The sequence below is a fragment of the Suncus etruscus genome, chromosome 17, assembly GCF_024139225.1.
Source record: "Suncus etruscus isolate mSunEtr1 chromosome 17, mSunEtr1.pri.cur, whole genome shotgun sequence".
NCBI classification, from domain to species: Eukaryota; Metazoa; Chordata; class Mammalia; order Eulipotyphla; family Soricidae; genus Suncus; species Suncus etruscus.
The window spans coordinates 72,645,131-72,662,371 of record NC_064864.1 but is presented as its reverse complement, the minus strand read 5'-3'; the positions used below and the strand labels follow the sequence as shown (position 1 = coordinate 72,662,371).

General features: G+C 62.5%; 1 protein-coding gene across 3 annotated transcripts; it reads left to right on the top strand.

The window, feature by feature from the left end:
* Window positions 1-778: 778 nt before the first annotated feature.
* MTA1 (metastasis associated 1) lies at window positions 779-15,050 on the top strand. Of its 3 annotated transcripts, none has more exons than XM_049790545.1 (21): window positions 779-852; window positions 4,111-4,178; window positions 4,818-4,911; window positions 5,245-5,271; window positions 5,363-5,489; window positions 5,610-5,673; window positions 7,440-7,557; window positions 9,074-9,176; window positions 9,784-9,883; window positions 10,071-10,259; window positions 10,704-10,778; window positions 11,079-11,137; window positions 11,225-11,340; window positions 11,520-11,671; window positions 11,767-11,956; window positions 12,035-12,124; window positions 12,572-12,715; window positions 12,815-12,850; window positions 13,927-13,958; window positions 14,047-14,198; window positions 14,533-15,050. In XM_049790545.1, exons 1-21 carry the CDS (start codon window positions 825-827, stop codon window positions 14,681-14,683), a joined length of 2,115 nt encoding a protein of 704 aa, XP_049646502.1. In that variant the 5' UTR covers window positions 779-824; the 3' UTR covers window positions 14,684-15,050. The 3 variants fall into 3 exon arrangements, with proteins under 3 accessions (XP_049646502.1, XP_049646501.1, XP_049646503.1); XM_049790544.1 differs by having other exon boundaries at window positions 5,221-5,271; XM_049790546.1 differs by lacking the exons at window positions 12,035-12,124; window positions 12,572-12,715; window positions 12,815-12,850; ... (1 more) ...; window positions 14,047-14,198; window positions 14,533-15,050 and having other exon boundaries at window positions 5,221-5,271; window positions 11,567-11,671; window positions 11,767-11,897.
* The last annotated feature ends 2,191 nt before the right edge of the window (window positions 15,051-17,241 follow it).

The following is a 17,241-nucleotide window of genomic DNA, read 5'->3' as shown; positions in this document are numbered from 1 at the left end:
GGCTGGCAAAGAGCGGGTGTGGCTCCGGCAACGAACTCCCTTGGGCTCCCTGTGGCCTGTGGCGTGTGGGCCCTGCCCAGGCCGCACAAACCTTCGCAGTGGGGCAGGTGTGAGGGGGACGCCGAGAGGGCAGGTTGGGATGGGGGGAACCCTGGGAGGAGGGACAGAGCCGGGAAGTCAGCACCGGCCAAGGAGGGGGCGACCCGGCTGGTGGATGGGGGTGTCAGGATGGGGTCCGCGGGGACGGGTCCAGGGGCCTGGCTGGTGGGCCAGCGGGTGCAGCAGGCGGGCGGGGGGGGGGGGGGGCAGGTGGAGCAGGGGCGACGAGACCCCGCCCACGCCGGGCACGCCCCGCATAAGCCCCGCCCCGCCCCGCGTCCACGGCGCAAGGCCCCGCCCACGAGGTCGCTGAAGCCCCGCCCCGCTTCCACGGTGCGAAGCCCCGCCGCGCATCCACCGCGCGAGGCCCTGCCCACGAGGCCGCCGAAGCCCCGCCCCCCGCGCGAGGCCCCGCCCCGCCGAAGCCCCGCCGCGCCGCGCGTCCACTGCGCGAGACCCCGCCGAAGCCCCGCCCCGCCGCGCATCCACGGCGCGAAGCCCCGCCCCGACGAAGCCCCGCCCCGCGTCCACGGCGCGAGGCCCCGCCCACGAGGCCCCGCCCCTTCCTCTCCCGGCCGCGGCCTCCGTCCTGCGCGGCCTCGGCGGCGGCGGCGGCGGCTGCGCGGCCCCTTTAAACCGCTCGCGGCCCCCGCCCGCCCCCGCCCCCGCCCGCCCGCCCGCGCCGCCGCCTCCATTTTCCAGGCCGCCCGCGCCGCGGCCCGGACATGGCCGCCAACATGTACCGGGTGGGAGGTAAGGCCGCCCCCGCCGCCCCGCCGCGCCCCTCCCCCACGCGCCGCCGCCGCCCCTCCCCCCGCCCGCGCCGCCCCTCCCCCACCCGCCGCCCCGCCGGACGCCCACCCGCCGCGCGGGAGCGCCCACCTGTTGGCCCGGCCGCACCCCAGCCTGGCCCCCGGCGGCCGGAGCCCCTGCCCCTTCCCCAGCAGGCACGTGGGCCGGCGGCCATGGGGGCCGCGGGAGGGACGCGGGAGGCGGACCCCAGACGGACCCGGGCCTGCAGGGCCTCGGCTGCGCCCCGGGAGCGGCGGGTGGGGGCGGCTCGGACCCCCGCGGCCTCGCCCCTCCTCTCCTCCCCGCACTTGGGGCCTCGGGCCCCCTTTCCGAGCAGCGCCGCCCGTCCTCTGCAGCTCCCCGGCTGCACCCTGCCCTGCCTCCCGCCCTGCGGCCCCGCATCCCTCCCCCGACCCTCTCCCCTCCGGCCTGCCCCCCGCAGGTGTGCCCCCCGAAGGAAGGCCCTTCCTTTCCTCTCCCTACGGGGAGGTGCTGGCAGCGTGGGGGGTCCCTGCCTCTCCCCACCACTGGCCCTGCCCCCAGCGGAGCCTGTGCCCCCTTCCGCGGTGTGTGTCTCCCCCCCACCCCATGGCAAGACTGAGCCCCGGGGTGCCCTGGGAGCTGTGGACGATGTGGACAAGGCAGCTCTGGCCCTGACGCTGCCCCGTCCTCGTTTGATGGTCCTGGGATTTGGCTCCAGGGGGACCTGAACATCCCAGTAGCCTCTGCAGGGGTATGGGGGGGGGGCTGTAGGGGGTCATGAAGTACAGTCAACACTCTGGGGCTCTCTTGAGTTCATTTATTTTTTTGGTTTTCTGGGATTGGCTAGGACCCACCCTGGAGACCCCCACATGCCCCAGGCCATCCCGGGTTCCCCACAGCCCGTGGCCCGACCCCCGAAGAGGTTGGTGGCTTGGGAAAGGGCCTGAGGAGGCCTGGGCAACTGTCAGGCTCTGAAATAGGGCTGAGGGCCCAGAGAAGTTCTGGAACCCTTCCCTGCTGGAGGAGGGGGACTTGGCTGCAGGCCACACTAGGACCCTGCCTCTCCTGGGGTTGAGCTGGGGTCCCTGAGCGCCCCCAGGTCGCCCTCCTGTGAGGGGATCCAGGACTGCTCAACTGCTCTGCCCTGGCTGCCCTAGGGTGATTAGGGGGATTGTCTCCCCACACCGTTGGGTCCCACGTCTCAGGTGTCCCCAGAGCACCCTCTGTTCTGTGTGAGCTGCTCGCTTAGTCCAGGGGGTCTCATCTCCTTTTCTGGAATTTTGAGTCTGTGTGTTTGGAGTTGGGGTGGTTTGGGCCACAACCGGAGGTGATCTAGGCTCCCTCCGGGCTCTGGTCACTCCTGGTAGGGTTTGGGGACCCCTGTGATGCAGTTGCTGCCAGCCCAGCTGTCTTGATGTTGCTCAGCGGCTGCTTTGGCACCAGTGTACAGAATGAAGTGCTTCTTGTCTCTGCCTGGCCCCCCGCGGTGCCCCTTGGCTCGGTTGTACCCTCTGATGTACCTGGGGGGTCCTCCCCCAGCCCTGACCCACCTGGAGAGTCACCAGCCCAGGGAGTTTGTATGTTCAGACACACCCAGGAGGAGGAAGGCTGGGACAGGGATGGCGGATTCAGGTTCAGCACACGGGTCGGGGACCCTGGTACCCTGGGCAGCTTTGTTGCCTTGCCAGCCTTGGTGTGTGGCTGTGTCACTCCAGTCTCAAGTTGGAGCTGCTCTTCAAACCCTCCCCTGAGGGGGAGCTGCCTCCCCCTATTGTGGGGGCCCTGCCCACTCCTCCCTACTGTGGGGTCCAGCCCTCCTCCTTCTGCTCCTCCCCTCCTTTGCCTTAGTGTTGGGTTTATGCAGGGGTTTTATTTTGTTTGTTTTTTTGGTTTTTGGCCCGGCGGCATTCAGGAGTTACTCCTGTCTCTGTGCTCAGAGGTCGTTCCTGGCAGGCTTGGGGGGACCATATGGGATGCTAGGATTCGAACTAGGTCTGTCCTGTGTTGGCCACGTGCAAAGCAAACAGCTTACCGTTGTGCTATCACTCCGGCCCTCCAGTTTGTTTTGATGCTTCCTCTCTCCTTGATGCTGCTTCCTCTCTCCCTCTGTCTCACCTCACTCGTTTTCTTTCCTTTTTCTCTGATGCAGTTCCAGTTTGTTCGGATATGTGTTCGCTCTCTCTCCCCTCCCCCTCTCCCCCCACACCAACACATCAGCTGTGCTCACTCCGGGTGGGCTCCGAAGACCCTGTGTGATGTAACCTGGGTTGGTCATGCCCTGTGCAGGTGTCCTTTAAATTCTCTCCAGGGTCCTGTCCCTTTTGCTGTGAAAATTCTACTCTGGCCACCAGGATCCTGTTTGTTTGGATGGGCTCGGGGTCCACCCCTGGCCTGGGGTCCTGTCTTGTCCTGGGAAGTTTTAGACTGCTGCCTCTGGCTCTAGCCCAGGCCCATACCTGGCAGAGGGTCTCGTGGCATTGTGGCTTTTGTTTGTTTGGGCCCCGTCTGGGCTGTCTGAGGTTGCGGATGAAATGCCAAGCCGAGTCCTGGCCTGCAGTGTTGGTGTCGCGAGTGATGTGGCAGCTTTCACTGGCCCTCTCTGGCCCTTGCAAGCCCTGGCGGCCTTTGGGGGCTGTTTCTGCCCTGCAGCACCTGCTCCCCTGGCTGCCAGGCCCGTGCTCGGCCTGCACTCACCCTACTTGGGGGGTCATGGGTCTGTTTGCAGGAGGAGCCACTAGGGTGTCTGCCCCAGCACCCTGCCCTGATGGGCCCCATCTTCCTCTGTTGCCCTATGGCATGGCTTGCCTGTGGGGTTAGGGCACAGGGCGGTGCTGAGCATCAGGGAGTGGCCCTGCCACCTCCTTGCAGTGCCTTCCTGTGCCTTCGCTGTGCACAAACTTCTGTCCACTTGTGTTCGGGTATGGCCCTGTGTTGCTGTGTGAACTCCTGAGCGTGTTTCTGCAGGTATGTTCCTGCAGGTGCATCTTACAGGTGTGTGCCCCAAGCCGTGTCCCTACATGTGCATCCCTACAGGTGTGTGTCCTCAGGTGCATCCCTGGAAGTGATACTGCATAGCTGCTTGCACAGGGCTGGCCTATTCCTTTAATCTAGCCTGGGCATTTCCCTGGTGATCAGTCCCAAGCTGGCCTGAGGCTCCGTGGGTCTTCTCAGAGGGATCCAAAGGGTGGAGTGCCCCTGCCCGACTGACTGACTGTTGTGTGTGTGTTTCCTCTGCAGACTACGTGTACTTTGAGAACTCGTCCAGCAACCCCTACCTTATCCGCAGAATCGAGGAGCTCAACAAGGTGTGCAGCACAGCCTGGTGGTGTCTGGGTAGGGGTGTGGGGGTGTCTGTGTCTCTCTGTGAGTCTGTCTTTGTGTATGGAGTGTGTTTACGTGTGCATGTGTGTCCCAGCGTGTATGTTTGTGTCTATGTGTGTCCCCACGCAGCATGGCCAGCACAGCCCCAGCCTGGCCTTGGGATTCAGAAATTCTTCGAGGCTCCGGGGTTCCCCAGGAAGCACCTCGTGCTCCCTGGGCGCTGCTGTTGGGATAGGTCAGGACCCCAGAAACTGCTGGACAGTCCTTGGTCTACCCAGTGGTCCTTGCTACCATCTCTGTTGTCTCCCATCTGCTGGGTATCCCAAACACGCAGCATTGCCTTGGTGGGCTTTACCTCATGGGCAGCTGGGGCAACAGGACCTGGGTCCAAGGCTGAGTCCTCGAGGAGCCCCCTGAGTCTATAGCATTCTGGTCGGTTCCAGATCTCAGTGCTAGGCTCCACAGTGTTGGGGGAGCATGTGAGGGAGAACTGCACCTCCGGCTCCTGGGATCCACAGGACCCGTTCATGGCATGTGGATGGGGTGCAGAATCCCACACTAGGCTTGGGCTGCTGGGAGCAAGCTCTGGGGAGCCCCAGCAACTGAACCCTGCTCGGTTGCAGACGGCGAATGGCAACGTGGAGGCCAAGGTGGTGTGTTTCTACCGGCGGCGGGACATCTCCAGCACACTCATCGCCCTGGCCGACAAGCATGCCAGTGAGTGTGGGTGCAGGGGATGGGGGGTGTGTGATGGTAGAGGATCGTGGGGAGGTGTGGCAGAGGTGCACCCCCAGGCCCTTGTGGGCTTAGCCCCACCCTTTTCCCCTTCCCTCCTGGCATTTAACCAGCGGAGAGGCCCCTCATGTCCCCAGTTGGAGGTGTTGCCATCTCCCCTGACTAAAACCAGCCTTCAGGGACCCCTAGGTTGGATATCTGGGACTGGGGTGCTGTTGTTCTGACTCTGCTCGGGGGAGCTGATGGGGCCCCCATGTGCTTGGTGACCCTTAACTGCTGTCTCCTGTCTAGCCCTGTCTGTCTGCTATAAAGCAGGAGCTGGAGCTGACAACGGTGAGGAAGGTAAGTGCTGCGCCACCACTTACTCTGATGCTCCCCTCCCGGCCCCCTACCTCCCACACTGAAGAGAGACACCCCCCACCCCCCGCCACAGGGGAGCTGGAGGAAGAGCTGGAGAACCCTGAGATGGTGGGGCTGCCTGAGAAACTGCAGCACCAGCTGCGCCACCGGGAGCTGTTCCTGTCGAGGCAACTTGAGTCCCTGCCGGCCACGCACATCAGGTACCAGTGCTTGGTGGCCGTCTGCGACAAAGCATGCTGCAGTGCACAACCCCAAAACCTCACACCTCAATGGGCCACCTCCCTGCTCCTTCCTGGGTACTCAGGTGCCTTCTCTTCCAGGGGCAAATGCAGTGTCACCCTCCTCAATGAGACCGAGTCGCTCAAGTCCTACCTGGAGAGGGAGGTGAGCATCAAGTGTGTGAGAGAGAGAAAGTGTGTGTGTGTGTGTGTGTGTGTGTGTGTGTGTGTGTTGAGAGGGTGTGATTGTGCCTGTGACCCAATGTGTAAAGGTGTGTCCATGTGCGTGTACCTCGGGTTTTGTGTGTGCGTGTGTGAGAGAGAGAAAGGAGAGAGATAGATGAGAAGAGAGAGAGAGTCCATCTGTCCATTCAGAGGTTTGAGTTGAGTGATGACTGTCTAAGGCTTCCAACTAGGGACCCCTGGACCCAGGGACTGGAGTGGGGGCTCCAGGTGGCGTCTCCAGCTGAAGAGCAGTGCCGGGCCAGCTCTGTCCCCAGTGCTGGAGGGGTGGGGGGTGTCTCCCATGGGGCAGCTGAGTGAAGCTTTGAGGTTAGACGTGCCAAGCCAAGCAGGAGACCCTCCTGCTGCTGTCTCTTGGTTATCCGGGCTGGAGGTGTTGTGAGTGCATCCCCTCTGGAGTCCAGCAGGGGGCGCCATGGTGTCAGGAGAATTGGTGGGGAGCAGTTTAGCCCCCTCAGGTAGCTGGTGTGTGTGTTGTGTGTGTGTCCTTTCTTAGCCGTGGGCACGTGCAGAGCCATGACTGGGGTATGTGAGGCCCTGGCACTGCCCATACCGAGGGGAATACAGTGTGTATATGTGTGTGTGTGTCCTTTCTTAGCTGTGGGGACGTGCAGAGCCATGACTGAGGTATGTGGGGCCCTGGCACAGCCCATACCCAGGGGAATACGTTGTGTGTGTATGTGTGTGTGTTGTTTGTGTGTCCTTTCTTAGCTGTGGGGATGTGTAGAGCCATGACTGGGGTATGTGGGGCCCTGGCAAGGCCCATACCCAGGGGAATACAATGTGTGTGTGTTGTGTGTATGTGTGTGTGCTCTGTATGTGTCCTTTCTTAGCTGTGGGGACGTGCAGAGCCGTGTGTGTGTGTGTGTGTGTGTGTGTGTGTATGCGTGTGTGTCCTTTTTTAACTGTGGGGATGTGCAGAGCCATGACTGGGGTATGTGGGGCCCTGGCATGGCCCATAACCAGGGGAATACGTTGTGTGTGTGTGTGTGTGTGGTGTTTGTGTGTCCTTTCTTAGCTGTGGGGACGTGCAGAGCTGTGTGTGTGTGTGTGCGTGTGTGTGTGTGTGTGTGCGTGTGTGTGTGTGTGTGCGTGTGTGTCCTTTTTTAGCTGTGGGGATGTGCAGAGCCATGACTGGGGTATGTGGGGCCCTGGCACGGCCCATACCCAGGGGAATACAATGTGTGTGTGTTGTGTGTATGTGTGTGTGCTCTGTATGTGTCCTTTCTTAGCTGTGGGGACGTGCAGAGCCGTGTGTGTGTGTGTGTGTGTGTGTGTGTGTGTGTGTCCTTTTTTAGCTGTGGGGACGTGCAGAGCCATGACTGGGGTATGTGGGATCCTGGCACGGCCCATACCCAGGGAAATACAATGGTCCTGAGGAGATGGCCACATGAGGGGAGAGGGCCAGAGTGTTGTACACGGCTGACCCAGGTTCGATCTCAGCGTTCTGTAGGGTCCCCCAAGCCTGCCTGGTGTGATTCCAGATCACAGAGCCAGGAGTGAGCCCTGAGCATTGCCACGTGTGCCCCAAATAAAACAAGAGGGGTGCTGGTGCATTTGCTGTAGTCGGCAGCCGCAGGCTCAGACCCATGTGCCCCACCACCTCAGTCACTGCCTCTAGGCACAGATGGGTGGGGCGCTTGGCAGCTGACTGCTCTCCCTATGCTGACCAACCATGCTGTTCTGCAGGACTTCTTCTTCTACTCCCTCGTCTATGACCCACAGCAGAAGACACTCCTGGCAGACAAAGGCGAGATCCGCGTGGGGAGCCGGTACCAGGCCGACATCACAGATCTGCTGGAGGAAGGTGGGTAGGGGTGAGGAGGCTCCCTTTTCTCTCCTCTTCCTTCTCCCCTCCCTGCTCTCACCTCTCCCCTCCTCTCCCTTCTATTATCTATTCCACCCTTCCCATTCCTCCCTCCCATCTCCCCTGCGTGGGACCTTCCATCTTGCAGCCCTCGACCTTCTTCGTCCATTCTTGGCCCCCAGCTTGAGGTGCCTGGCTGGCTCAGGCAGTGCCAGTAGAGGCTAGGGAGAGTAGTTAGCCCTAGCCCCCTACCCAGCACATGCACCGTTGCCCTTTCTTTTTTTTTTTTTGGTTTTTGGGCCACATCCGGTAACGCTCAGGGGTTACTCCTGGCTATGTTCTCAGAAGTTGCTCCTGGCTTGGGGGACCATATGGGACACCGGGGGATCGAACCTCGGTCCATCCAAGGCCAGCGCAGGCAAGGCAGGCACCTTACCTTTAGCGCCACCGCCCGGCCCCACCATTGCCCTTTCTGAAGCTGCTGCTTTCTGAAGGCCTGTTGGGTGTGACACATCTCCTGTCTGTGTTTCCCATAGTTCCTCTGCCTGCTGCATGCCAGCTGGCAGCCTTTTCCACATTGGGTACGGCCACCTGGTATGCTGTTCGGTTGGAGGGTTCATTGTGGCCCTTGGAGCAGGGGTTCTAGGAGGGCCTTAGACCAGGGAGCACAGCACAAGGGACTGGGTGGTCAACTAGATGGGGTGACTGTTCCCCTGTACTCAGTACTGTGTCAGGTGTGATTGGGGATTGGCGACTGGAGCAGCCGAGCTGGGGCGGTGCGTTGTGGATGCTATGTCCACGCTCTGAGAGGAAGATCCAGGTGGTTCTGCTGGGCCAGTGTCTCAGCCAAATCCTGGTACACTGCCCAGCTGACTGTACCTGAGCCCCGGTGGGGGGGGGGGGGGTTGACACCTGGGATCCCTTAGTAGTGCCTAGCATGAACATGCGTGTGCTCGTGTATGCCTACGTGTGTGAGCACGCCTGTCAAGGAGTTTGTGCCTATGTGTATGTGTGTTTGTGGGAAGTTATGTGTGTGTCTTAGAGGAAGTATGTGTCTGTTAGGAAATTTGTGTGTCCATGTGAGGACATACCCATGTGGGAGTATGTAACTAAGGGATCCTATGTGTCAGTTTGTGTGTATAAGGGAGCATGTTTGTAAGTGTGTGCTTGCAGGAGCCTGTGCATGGCAGGGTTTGTGTGAGGGAGCATGTAGAGGAGAGGGACCGCGTGTGTAGGACCACATGTGGGAGGCAGCATGTGAATGGTGTGAATGAGGGAGCCTGTGGACTGGAGGGACCTGTGTGGGAGCAAGGGAGCATATAAGTGTGAAGAACAGTGTCTGAGGGAATGTGTGAGAGGCTGTGTGTGGGGGCCTGTTGTCTGTGCGCCTGTATGTTCTGCGGGTTTCTCCAGGCTTGCCCTACTGCGTGGCCCTGTGAGGTGGTGCTAGTCTGGTTCCTGGCCCTGTGGGAGTCTTGGGTCCCCTGAGCCCCTTGCCGTGCTTGTCTCCCCACAGGTGAGGAGGACGGGCGGGACCAGGCCAAGCTGGAGACGAAGGTGTGGGAGTCGCACAACCCACTGGTGGACAAGCAGATCGACCAGTTCCTGGTGGTAGCCCGGTAGGTTCCAGCAGCGGGGCCCGTGGGGAGCCAGGCCCAGCCCTGAAGGGCACTTTTCTGGGTGCCCTAGGGCCAGCTGTTGGCAGGGTTAATGCTGGGGTGTTGTACATGCGCTTCAGTCTCAAGCCTGGCCACTGGGTTGACCCCAGGAGAAAGTGCTTCATGCAGGGGGAGATTCCCAGGCCCTATTGGCAGGGGGTGTGCAATCTTGAAGCCTGGGGACCTGGTGGGGAGGCTCCCAGGACACCCAGATTCTATTCCTGGATCCTTGAGGTCTGTCCCTGGGGTGTACTCTCCATTTGGGATATCCCGTGTCTGTCTCCTTGATTCTCAGTATAGTATCTGTCCTGGGATACTCGTTACTCGGTGTTCCCCAGAATACTCTTGTCTTCCCCAGGATACTCACTTTACTGAGTCAGTGTCTGTCCCCTGGATACTCTGTCCCTGGATATGCTGTCTGTCCCCTGATACTCCATGTCTAGCCCAGTGTGTCTATTGTTTGTCCCGGGGTGCTGGTGTTCATCCTGATCCCATAACGGACAGCGTGTATGTGTGTGGGGTGTGGCTGTGCGAGGCGGCCTGCTGGCTTAGTGCTTCTCTCCGCCAGCTCCGTGGGCACCTTCGCCCGGGCTCTGGACTGCAGCAGCTCCGTCCGGCAGCCCAGCCTGCACATGAGCGCGGCTGCCGCGTCCCGGGACATCACGCTGGTATGGCCCCCCCTTACCTGCTCACAGCCAGATAGGAAGTGGGTCTAGGGGGCCCTCAGGGTTGCTCCTGCTCTCCTTCAAATGGAGCCCCTGAGGGGGGGGGCCCGGCCATGCGGGTGCATGAATATATGTGTGTGTGTGTATATGTGTGCTCATGTGCATACTTGGCCATGTTTTCCTGCCGCAGTTCCATGCCATGGACACACTACACAAGAGCGTGTACGATGTGGCCAAGGCCATCTCGGCTCTGGTGCCGCAGGGCGGGCCAGTGCTGTGCCGCGACGAGATGGAGGAGTGGTCAGCGTCCGAGGCCAGCCTGTTTGAGGAGGCGCTGGAGAAGTATGGCAAGGACTTCACCGACATACAGCAGGATTTTGTGAGTGCCGGATCAGGGCCCCTGTTAGCCACCCACCCACCCGCCTGCCTGAGGAAGTGGCCTACCTCTTCTGCGAGGCAGGCCTGGAGGGGCGTGACCGGGCTGGGACCCATGACAAGGAGCTACCTCATGCTGTAGGCTACACTGATGCCTCGGGGCTAGTTGGCACGACAGCTGCATGAGAAAGTCCCAGACACACATGCCACGACTGGGGTGTAGCTGGGCATAGGGAGCCCTGGGGCTACTGCCACTGGCACTGCAGCCGTGACAGGACTTCTAGGCCCAGGAATAGGCTTCTGCTCTTGACCATGTCTACTCCACACTTTGGGCACAGAGACTGCAGGGACACAGGAATAGAGGACTGGTGGGTGCTGGAGAAGGGCAAGGGGCATTGGGCCTTGATTGGGAGCCCCTTGCCTCACCCCTGCCTTCCACCCTGTTTAGTTGCCCTGGAAGTCGCTGACAAGCATCATCGAGTACTACTACATGTGGAAGACCACCGACAGATACGTGCAGCAGGTGGGCCTTGGGAGCACGTGGCGCCTAGAGGGGTGTGCACACACAGGCTACAGACGGACAGGCATCAACATGCGCACACACACATATAGGAGGGCTGCAGACAGACGAACACACATGCACATGTACACAGACGTGCATACACTAGGGCTACGATGGATGCACACACACATGCACATAACAGACAGACACGAGAGCTGTGAATGGAAGGATACATACACATGCACGCAGACATACACGTGAGGGCTGCAGACGACACGCACACATACACACACTTGTGTGTTTCGGGCTCTTCTGTTTTAGAAACGCTTGAAGGCTGCCGAGGCTGAGAGCAAGTTGAAGCAGGTTTATATCCCCAACTAGTGAGTACCGAGGCACCCGGCGGGCCTGCCTGGGGGACAGGCACCCCTTGGCACCCTGTGACACCTTCCTCTCTCCCCTCCCCAAAGTAACAAGCCAAACCCGAACCAGATCAGCGGCAATAATGTCAAGGCGGGCGTGGTGAATGGTGCTGGGGCACCGGGCCAGAGTCCCGGGGCTGGCCGAGCCTGCGAGAGCTGCTACAGTAAGTGCCCGGCCCGGGTGCTGCCCGCGGTCCGGGGGGCCCGCCGGGGGCCCACACCCTTCCTGGGGAGCCTCCTCCGGGCCCCCTGGGGGCGGCCGGCCGGGCGGGGGACAGCTGAGGGCTCTGCCGTCGCTGGTCCTGCTTAAGAACCCGCCTATCTCCAACTTTGTTGTCCGTAGCCGCCCAGTCTTACCAGTGGTATTCTTGGGGTCCCCCTAACATGCAGTGTCGTCTCTGCGCCTCTTGTTGGACATATTGGAAGAAATATGGTGGCTTGAAAATGCCAACCCGGCTCGATGGGGAGAGGCCGGGACCCAACCGCAGTAACTTGGTAAGCGGCTTGCCCGGCCCCGCCTCCCTGCCTGGCCCTGTGGCCCCTGCCCGCGGTCATGGCGCTGTGTCGGGGCGGCGCGCCCCCTTTCGCAGAGCCCCCATGGCCTTCCAGCCCGGAGCAGCGGGAGCCCCAAGTTCGCCATGAAGACGCGCCAGGCTTTCTATCTGCACACCACCAAACTCACCCGCATTGCGCGGCGCCTGTGCCGGGAGATCCTGCGGCCCCAGCATGCAGCCCGGCACCCCTACATGCCTGTCAACAGCGCCGCCATCAAGGCTGAGTGTGAGTGTCACGTGCCTCTCATCATGTCCTGGCTTGGTGCCCTGTGCCCCTCACTCACGCTGGCCCTGGGCCCTACAGGTACAGCGCGGCTGCCTGAGGCCTCGCAGAGCCCGCTGGTGCTGAAGCAGGCTGTGCGGAAACCTCTGGAGGCTGTGCTGCGGTACCTGGGTGAGCTCCACCCGCCCTGCTCTGGGGGGTCCACATCCCTGATCCTGGGGGGTGGGGCTGTGGTACCTAAGTGAATCCCTAACCTGCTCCACCTCATCCTGTCCTGTCCTGGGGTACCTGTACCCCCAAGCCTGGGGAATGGGGCTTCGGTGCCTGGCTCCCATCCTGCTCCTCACCCACCTAGTGGGCACACACACAACCCCCCCCCCCCCGTATGTGCAGCAGCCCTATGTGTCTTGCCCGAAGCCCTGTCCCCAGACCTAGGGGTGATGTGCCATGCCCTGCAGACATTCCAGAGCCCTGAGCTCAGTGTGTGCTCTACAGGCATAAGTGGGCTGGGCTTCTCTGGCTGTCTGGGCATTGGGGCCCCACCTACCCCCGCTGGCCACACTCCACAGGGAAGTACCTTCAAGCTGGCCCCACGCTGACCCATTCTATGTCCTGCAGAGGCTCACCCACGCCCCCCAAAGCCGGAGCCTGTGAAGAACGTGCCCAGTGGCCTGAGCCCTGCTAAGCCAGCGCCTGTCATCAGCAGCGGCTCGCCCACCATCCTGGGCAAGAGGGGCTACGAACACCACAACGGCGTGGACGGTGAGTCGAGGGCCTTGAGGCTGGGCCAGCCTGGCCCGCCGGCCGCTCATCGAGTCTGTCTTCTCTCCTCTCTCCCCGCTGTCCATCGGGCATGGCCAGGCAACATGAAGAAGCGCCTCTTGATGCCCAGTAGGGGTAAGGCCTGGGGCAGCCGCTGGCGGGGGCCATGTGCTGTGCTCGTGCTCATGGCAGTCGGCGGGCTGCCCGCAGCCTCCACCCGCCACTGCCACGCTGATTGCCGCATGCCTCTGCCGCTCGTCGTGCCTGCACCCCTCTGTGCCCTGGGCCTGGCGGGGCTGGTGGGGCTGTGGGCCCCCTGGGGAGGTGGATAGGGTGGGGCCGTGAGCATGGCTGGGGGGTGCCCTGGGCCCTCTGGTGGGCACAGGATCGTGTGAGGATCAGGAGGGCTGTGACGTGTGGCTTGTGGGCTGGTCAGCGGGCCATGTCCCCACAGCCTGGCCTTGCCAAAGCCCAGTGAGGACATGTGGAGTGAGGCCTGGCCTTGATACCCACTTCGCCTGGCTGCCACCTCTTGTTAGTGCCAGGAGAGGCGCCTAGTGGGGTGGGCCTGGTGGGGGTGGGCCAGGATGGATCGGCACTAACACCCCCTGTGCTTCTTCCCTCTGCGGCTCGCTGTGGTAGGCACTTACCTGGGTAAGTGGTGTGAGTGCTGGGCCGGCCCACACCTCATTCCCCTCCTGGGGATACCCTCCTGGGGTATCCCTGAAGTCTGAGCTGGTTCTGCAGGCCCCATGGGCACATTGCCTCTGGCCTCCGGGTGGGCCCCATGGCCAGGACACTGCTCAGTCAGACCCTTGCATGACCACAGATGCCGCTGGCTCACACCTGCACACACACACCTGCTTGCACATACATCCTCCTCACCTGCACATGCTCACCTGCATGCTCATCTGCATGTTCTCCCCACACACGCACACACATTTGGACCTGCTCACAGGCACAGCCACGCAGCCTTTGCCCTCCCCCTTGGTTAGGGAGTTGGTTGTTGCCAGGAAATCAGTGGTGGTGGGTGCCTGCCCACCATACTTGGCAGGCTGGGCTGCCTCCTGCAGCTGGCTGAGTACCTCAAGGTGCTTCTGGCCAGAAACAAAGGGCCCTCGGGGTCCAGGTTCGGAGCATTTCTCAAACCCTGCCTGCTGGAACTGTGGTTCAGGCATGCCCAGTCTCAGCTGCTGCCTTGCTCTTGGCAGGTTTGGCGAACCACGGACAGGCCAGGCACATGGTGAGTGCAGTGTGGGCGTGCTTCCAGTCAGGGGTGCGACTCATGCTTGTGCTCTGGGATAGTCTTTTCATCCCCCTTCTCCCCGCAGGGACCAAGCCGGAACCTTCTGCTCAATGGGAAGTCATACCCCACCAAAGTGCGCCTGATCCGGGGGGGCTCCCTGCCCCCCGTCAAGCGGCGGCGGATGAACTGGATTGATGCTCCCGATGATGTGTTTTACATGGCCACGGAGGAGACCAGGTTGGGGCAGTGCCGTGCCACTGGGAGGGGCAGGGTCTCAGAATGAGCAGGGCTGTGGGTGGAGCCTCAGACAGGCTGGTTGAGGCCTCAACAATTGGCAGGGGCCTCTGGCAAGTGGGGTGTGGTCTCAGCCTGGGGCAGGGCCACTGAGAAACTGGTTGTGGCCTCAGGCAGGCTAGCAGGGCCTCTGACAAGTGGGTTATGGTCTAAGGGTGGGGCAGGGCCTCAGACCTTCTGGGTTGTAGTTTGAGGCCAACCCTTGGGGTCCCTGCCCATGTGCTTGCCTCTGCCCCTGCCCGTGATGCCTGCGGGCGCCTGCTCTGCCTGCCTGCAGGAAGATCCGCAAGCTGCTGTCCTCATCGGAGACCAAGCGTGCCGCCCGCAGGCCCTACAAGCCCATCGCCTTGCGCCAGAGCCAAGCACTGCCGCTGCGGCCACCTGCGCCAGCCCCAGTGAACGACGAGCCCATCATTATCGAGGACTAGCCCCTCGCTCACCCGCCCTCCCCGCAGGCTGCGCCCCATTTGGTAGTGCCCCCTCACTCCCAGAGAAACCAATGCCCTGGGAGTTGGTCTCTAACTTATTCCAAGATTTATTCCAAGGAGCCCCTTTAGCTTTGAGTTTCCCATTTGGCTGGAGTGGAGCCGAGGAGCCGCAGCCGCGGCAGTTCTGTTGTGTTCTGTTGAAGGTGCCATTTTAAATTTTATTTTTATTACTTTTTTTGTAGATGAATTTAAGCTCTGTAACTTACACCTGGAATGTTAGAATTGTGTGGCCGGCTGCTGGGGTTGGCCCCTTGTCTTTTCAAGTAATTTTCATATTAAAAAAAAAAGGAAAAAAAACTTATAAAAAGGTAAAAACCCAACTTGTCCTCCCGAGTCTTTTGTCTTGCTCCTTGTGCCCTGGGAAGGCTGGCTGCCTAGAGTGGGGTTATGGCCAGGCAGGCACTGACCCCCTGGGTTTAGGCCAGTCAGTGCCCTAAACCTCCACAGCTGGGGACCCTCCGTGATGGGCTGGGGTACAGGCAGGCCGTGAGTGGTGGGTATGGGGGCCTAGTGGGGATTACTGCGATATCTCAATCCTGTTCCTTCCTAAAAACACTGAGAAGGTCCACCGAAGCTCCCTTCCCTGCCCTCACAGATACAGCCAGTAGCTGGGGTTTCTCAGACTATGCCAGCCAGCTGCAGGGGGGGAGGTGTCTCAGGCTGGCCAGCTACAGGGGCCTCCCAGATTGCGCCCCCCAAGCTGTCCCGTCTCCTCATGTGGCAGTCTGGTAGGGCATGAAAATAGAAACCACTTCTCCCTGCGGAGCAGATAAGCACAGCACTCCTGCATGCCGAGAGGTAACCCCACAATGCTGGCAGCAGTCCTGAGCCCTCGTGGTCACAGGGGACTGTGCCCTTGAGCAGATGGACAGCATTATGGTCCTCAGGCAGCCCCTTCCTGGCCAAGGTGCCTGCTCAGAGTGGGCTCAGGGTTTCCCCAGTGTGGTTCCCCCCACTGTTGGCTTAGACACCCGCTGAATCCAGCCCTTGGCTATGAACCGCTTCCCTGGCCTCCCCATGCTGTCACCCACCCTTTGCTCCGGGAATCTGAACTGCCCACCGCTGCCCATTCCTGCTCTGTCCAGGGGCCACATGGTCTCCCACCTGTGCCCCCCACAGCTGACCCACTGCACCTGCGGAGGCTCCAGAGGGATAGACTGCTGAGCTCAGAGAGGGGGACAGGGAGCCATGAATTATTCAGGGACATCTGACCTGCGGGAGCCCCTGGCTGGCCGCACCTCCCGCTGCAGCCTTGGCCTGGCTCCAGAGCCTGATGCACAGGGGCCGGTTGGGCTGGTCAGTCGGGTGGGGGGCAGGGGAGTGGGCAGGTTACATAGCTGGGCCTTGTACGTGTCCCGGGAACGGCTGCCGGAACTGGGCAATGCCTGGGCCCTGCGCACCACCCTGCGGGGCTCACACCCTCATCTGCTCAGCTCCTCGGGGCCATGGGCTGGGAGGGCCGGCTTGCACGTCTGTTCCTCCCGCTAGGCTCAAGGCCGGTTGCGCTAGCGGAGGCGGGAAGGGAGGAGTCCGGATCCAGGTGGGGGCAGCGGATGCTGGCAGCAGGCAGGGCCCAGAGCATGCCGGAGCCAGGCCACTGTGGGCCGTGCGCCCTGGGTGGGTGCCCGCGGGAGGGAGGGTCCTGGGCCCCGGGGAGGCTGCGACAGGGGTGCGCGCAGCCCGAGCCAACACCCCGCTCGCCCCACCATCTCGGGGGCACGGGCGTCCGTGCGCAAGGGGCTGGGGTGGGGTCGTGCGCGCGGGTCTCCTCCTCCGCCCCCTCCCCAACCCACCCTCTTCCAGCAATTTCTCTGGTGCTGTTTTTGGAAATGGCTGGCGCCTCCGCTTCCAAGCCCTGCCCTGCGCTGCACCTCGGCGCCTTCAGCACCACTGACAGTGGCGAGGCGGGGTGAGGCGGGGCGGGGTGGAGCGGCGGGACCCGGCCCGGAATCCGGCTCCGAACCGCCGCCGCGAGGCTGTTGCCCAGGAAACTGAGCAACAAAGGGAAGCGGGGCTGGCGCCGGGCGGCGGGTGGGGTGAGCCAGGGTGGGGGTCGGGCGCAGGGCGGAGGGCGCAGCGCGCCGGGCTCCGCCGGGGGGCTGCTGTGCCCTTCGGGGGCGTCGCTTAAGTCGTCCCGAAACCGGGGAGCCCCCGGCCACTGCCTGGACTCCCCCTCGAGGCAGCGGCCCACCCTCCCCGGCGCCGCCCTCCCCGCGGCAGCGACGTTGCCAAAGCAACGGACGGGCCGGGCGCGGCGGCGTGTCCGGCTAGGCCAGGGCGCGCGCGGCGCGGGGGTCGCACGGCCCGGCCCGGCCCGGCCCGGCCCGGCCCGACCCTGCCGGGCCCATCCGCGGCAGGTGGGTCACCCCGCCCGAGGCCCCCCAGCCCGACGGCCCCGGGGGTCGGGCTCCCGAGGCCCCGCCCCGGCGTCGGCCAATCGGGGCGCGGGCGAGCGGGGCGGGGCGCGGCGCGGAGACGGGAGCGGGCCGAGCGCGCTG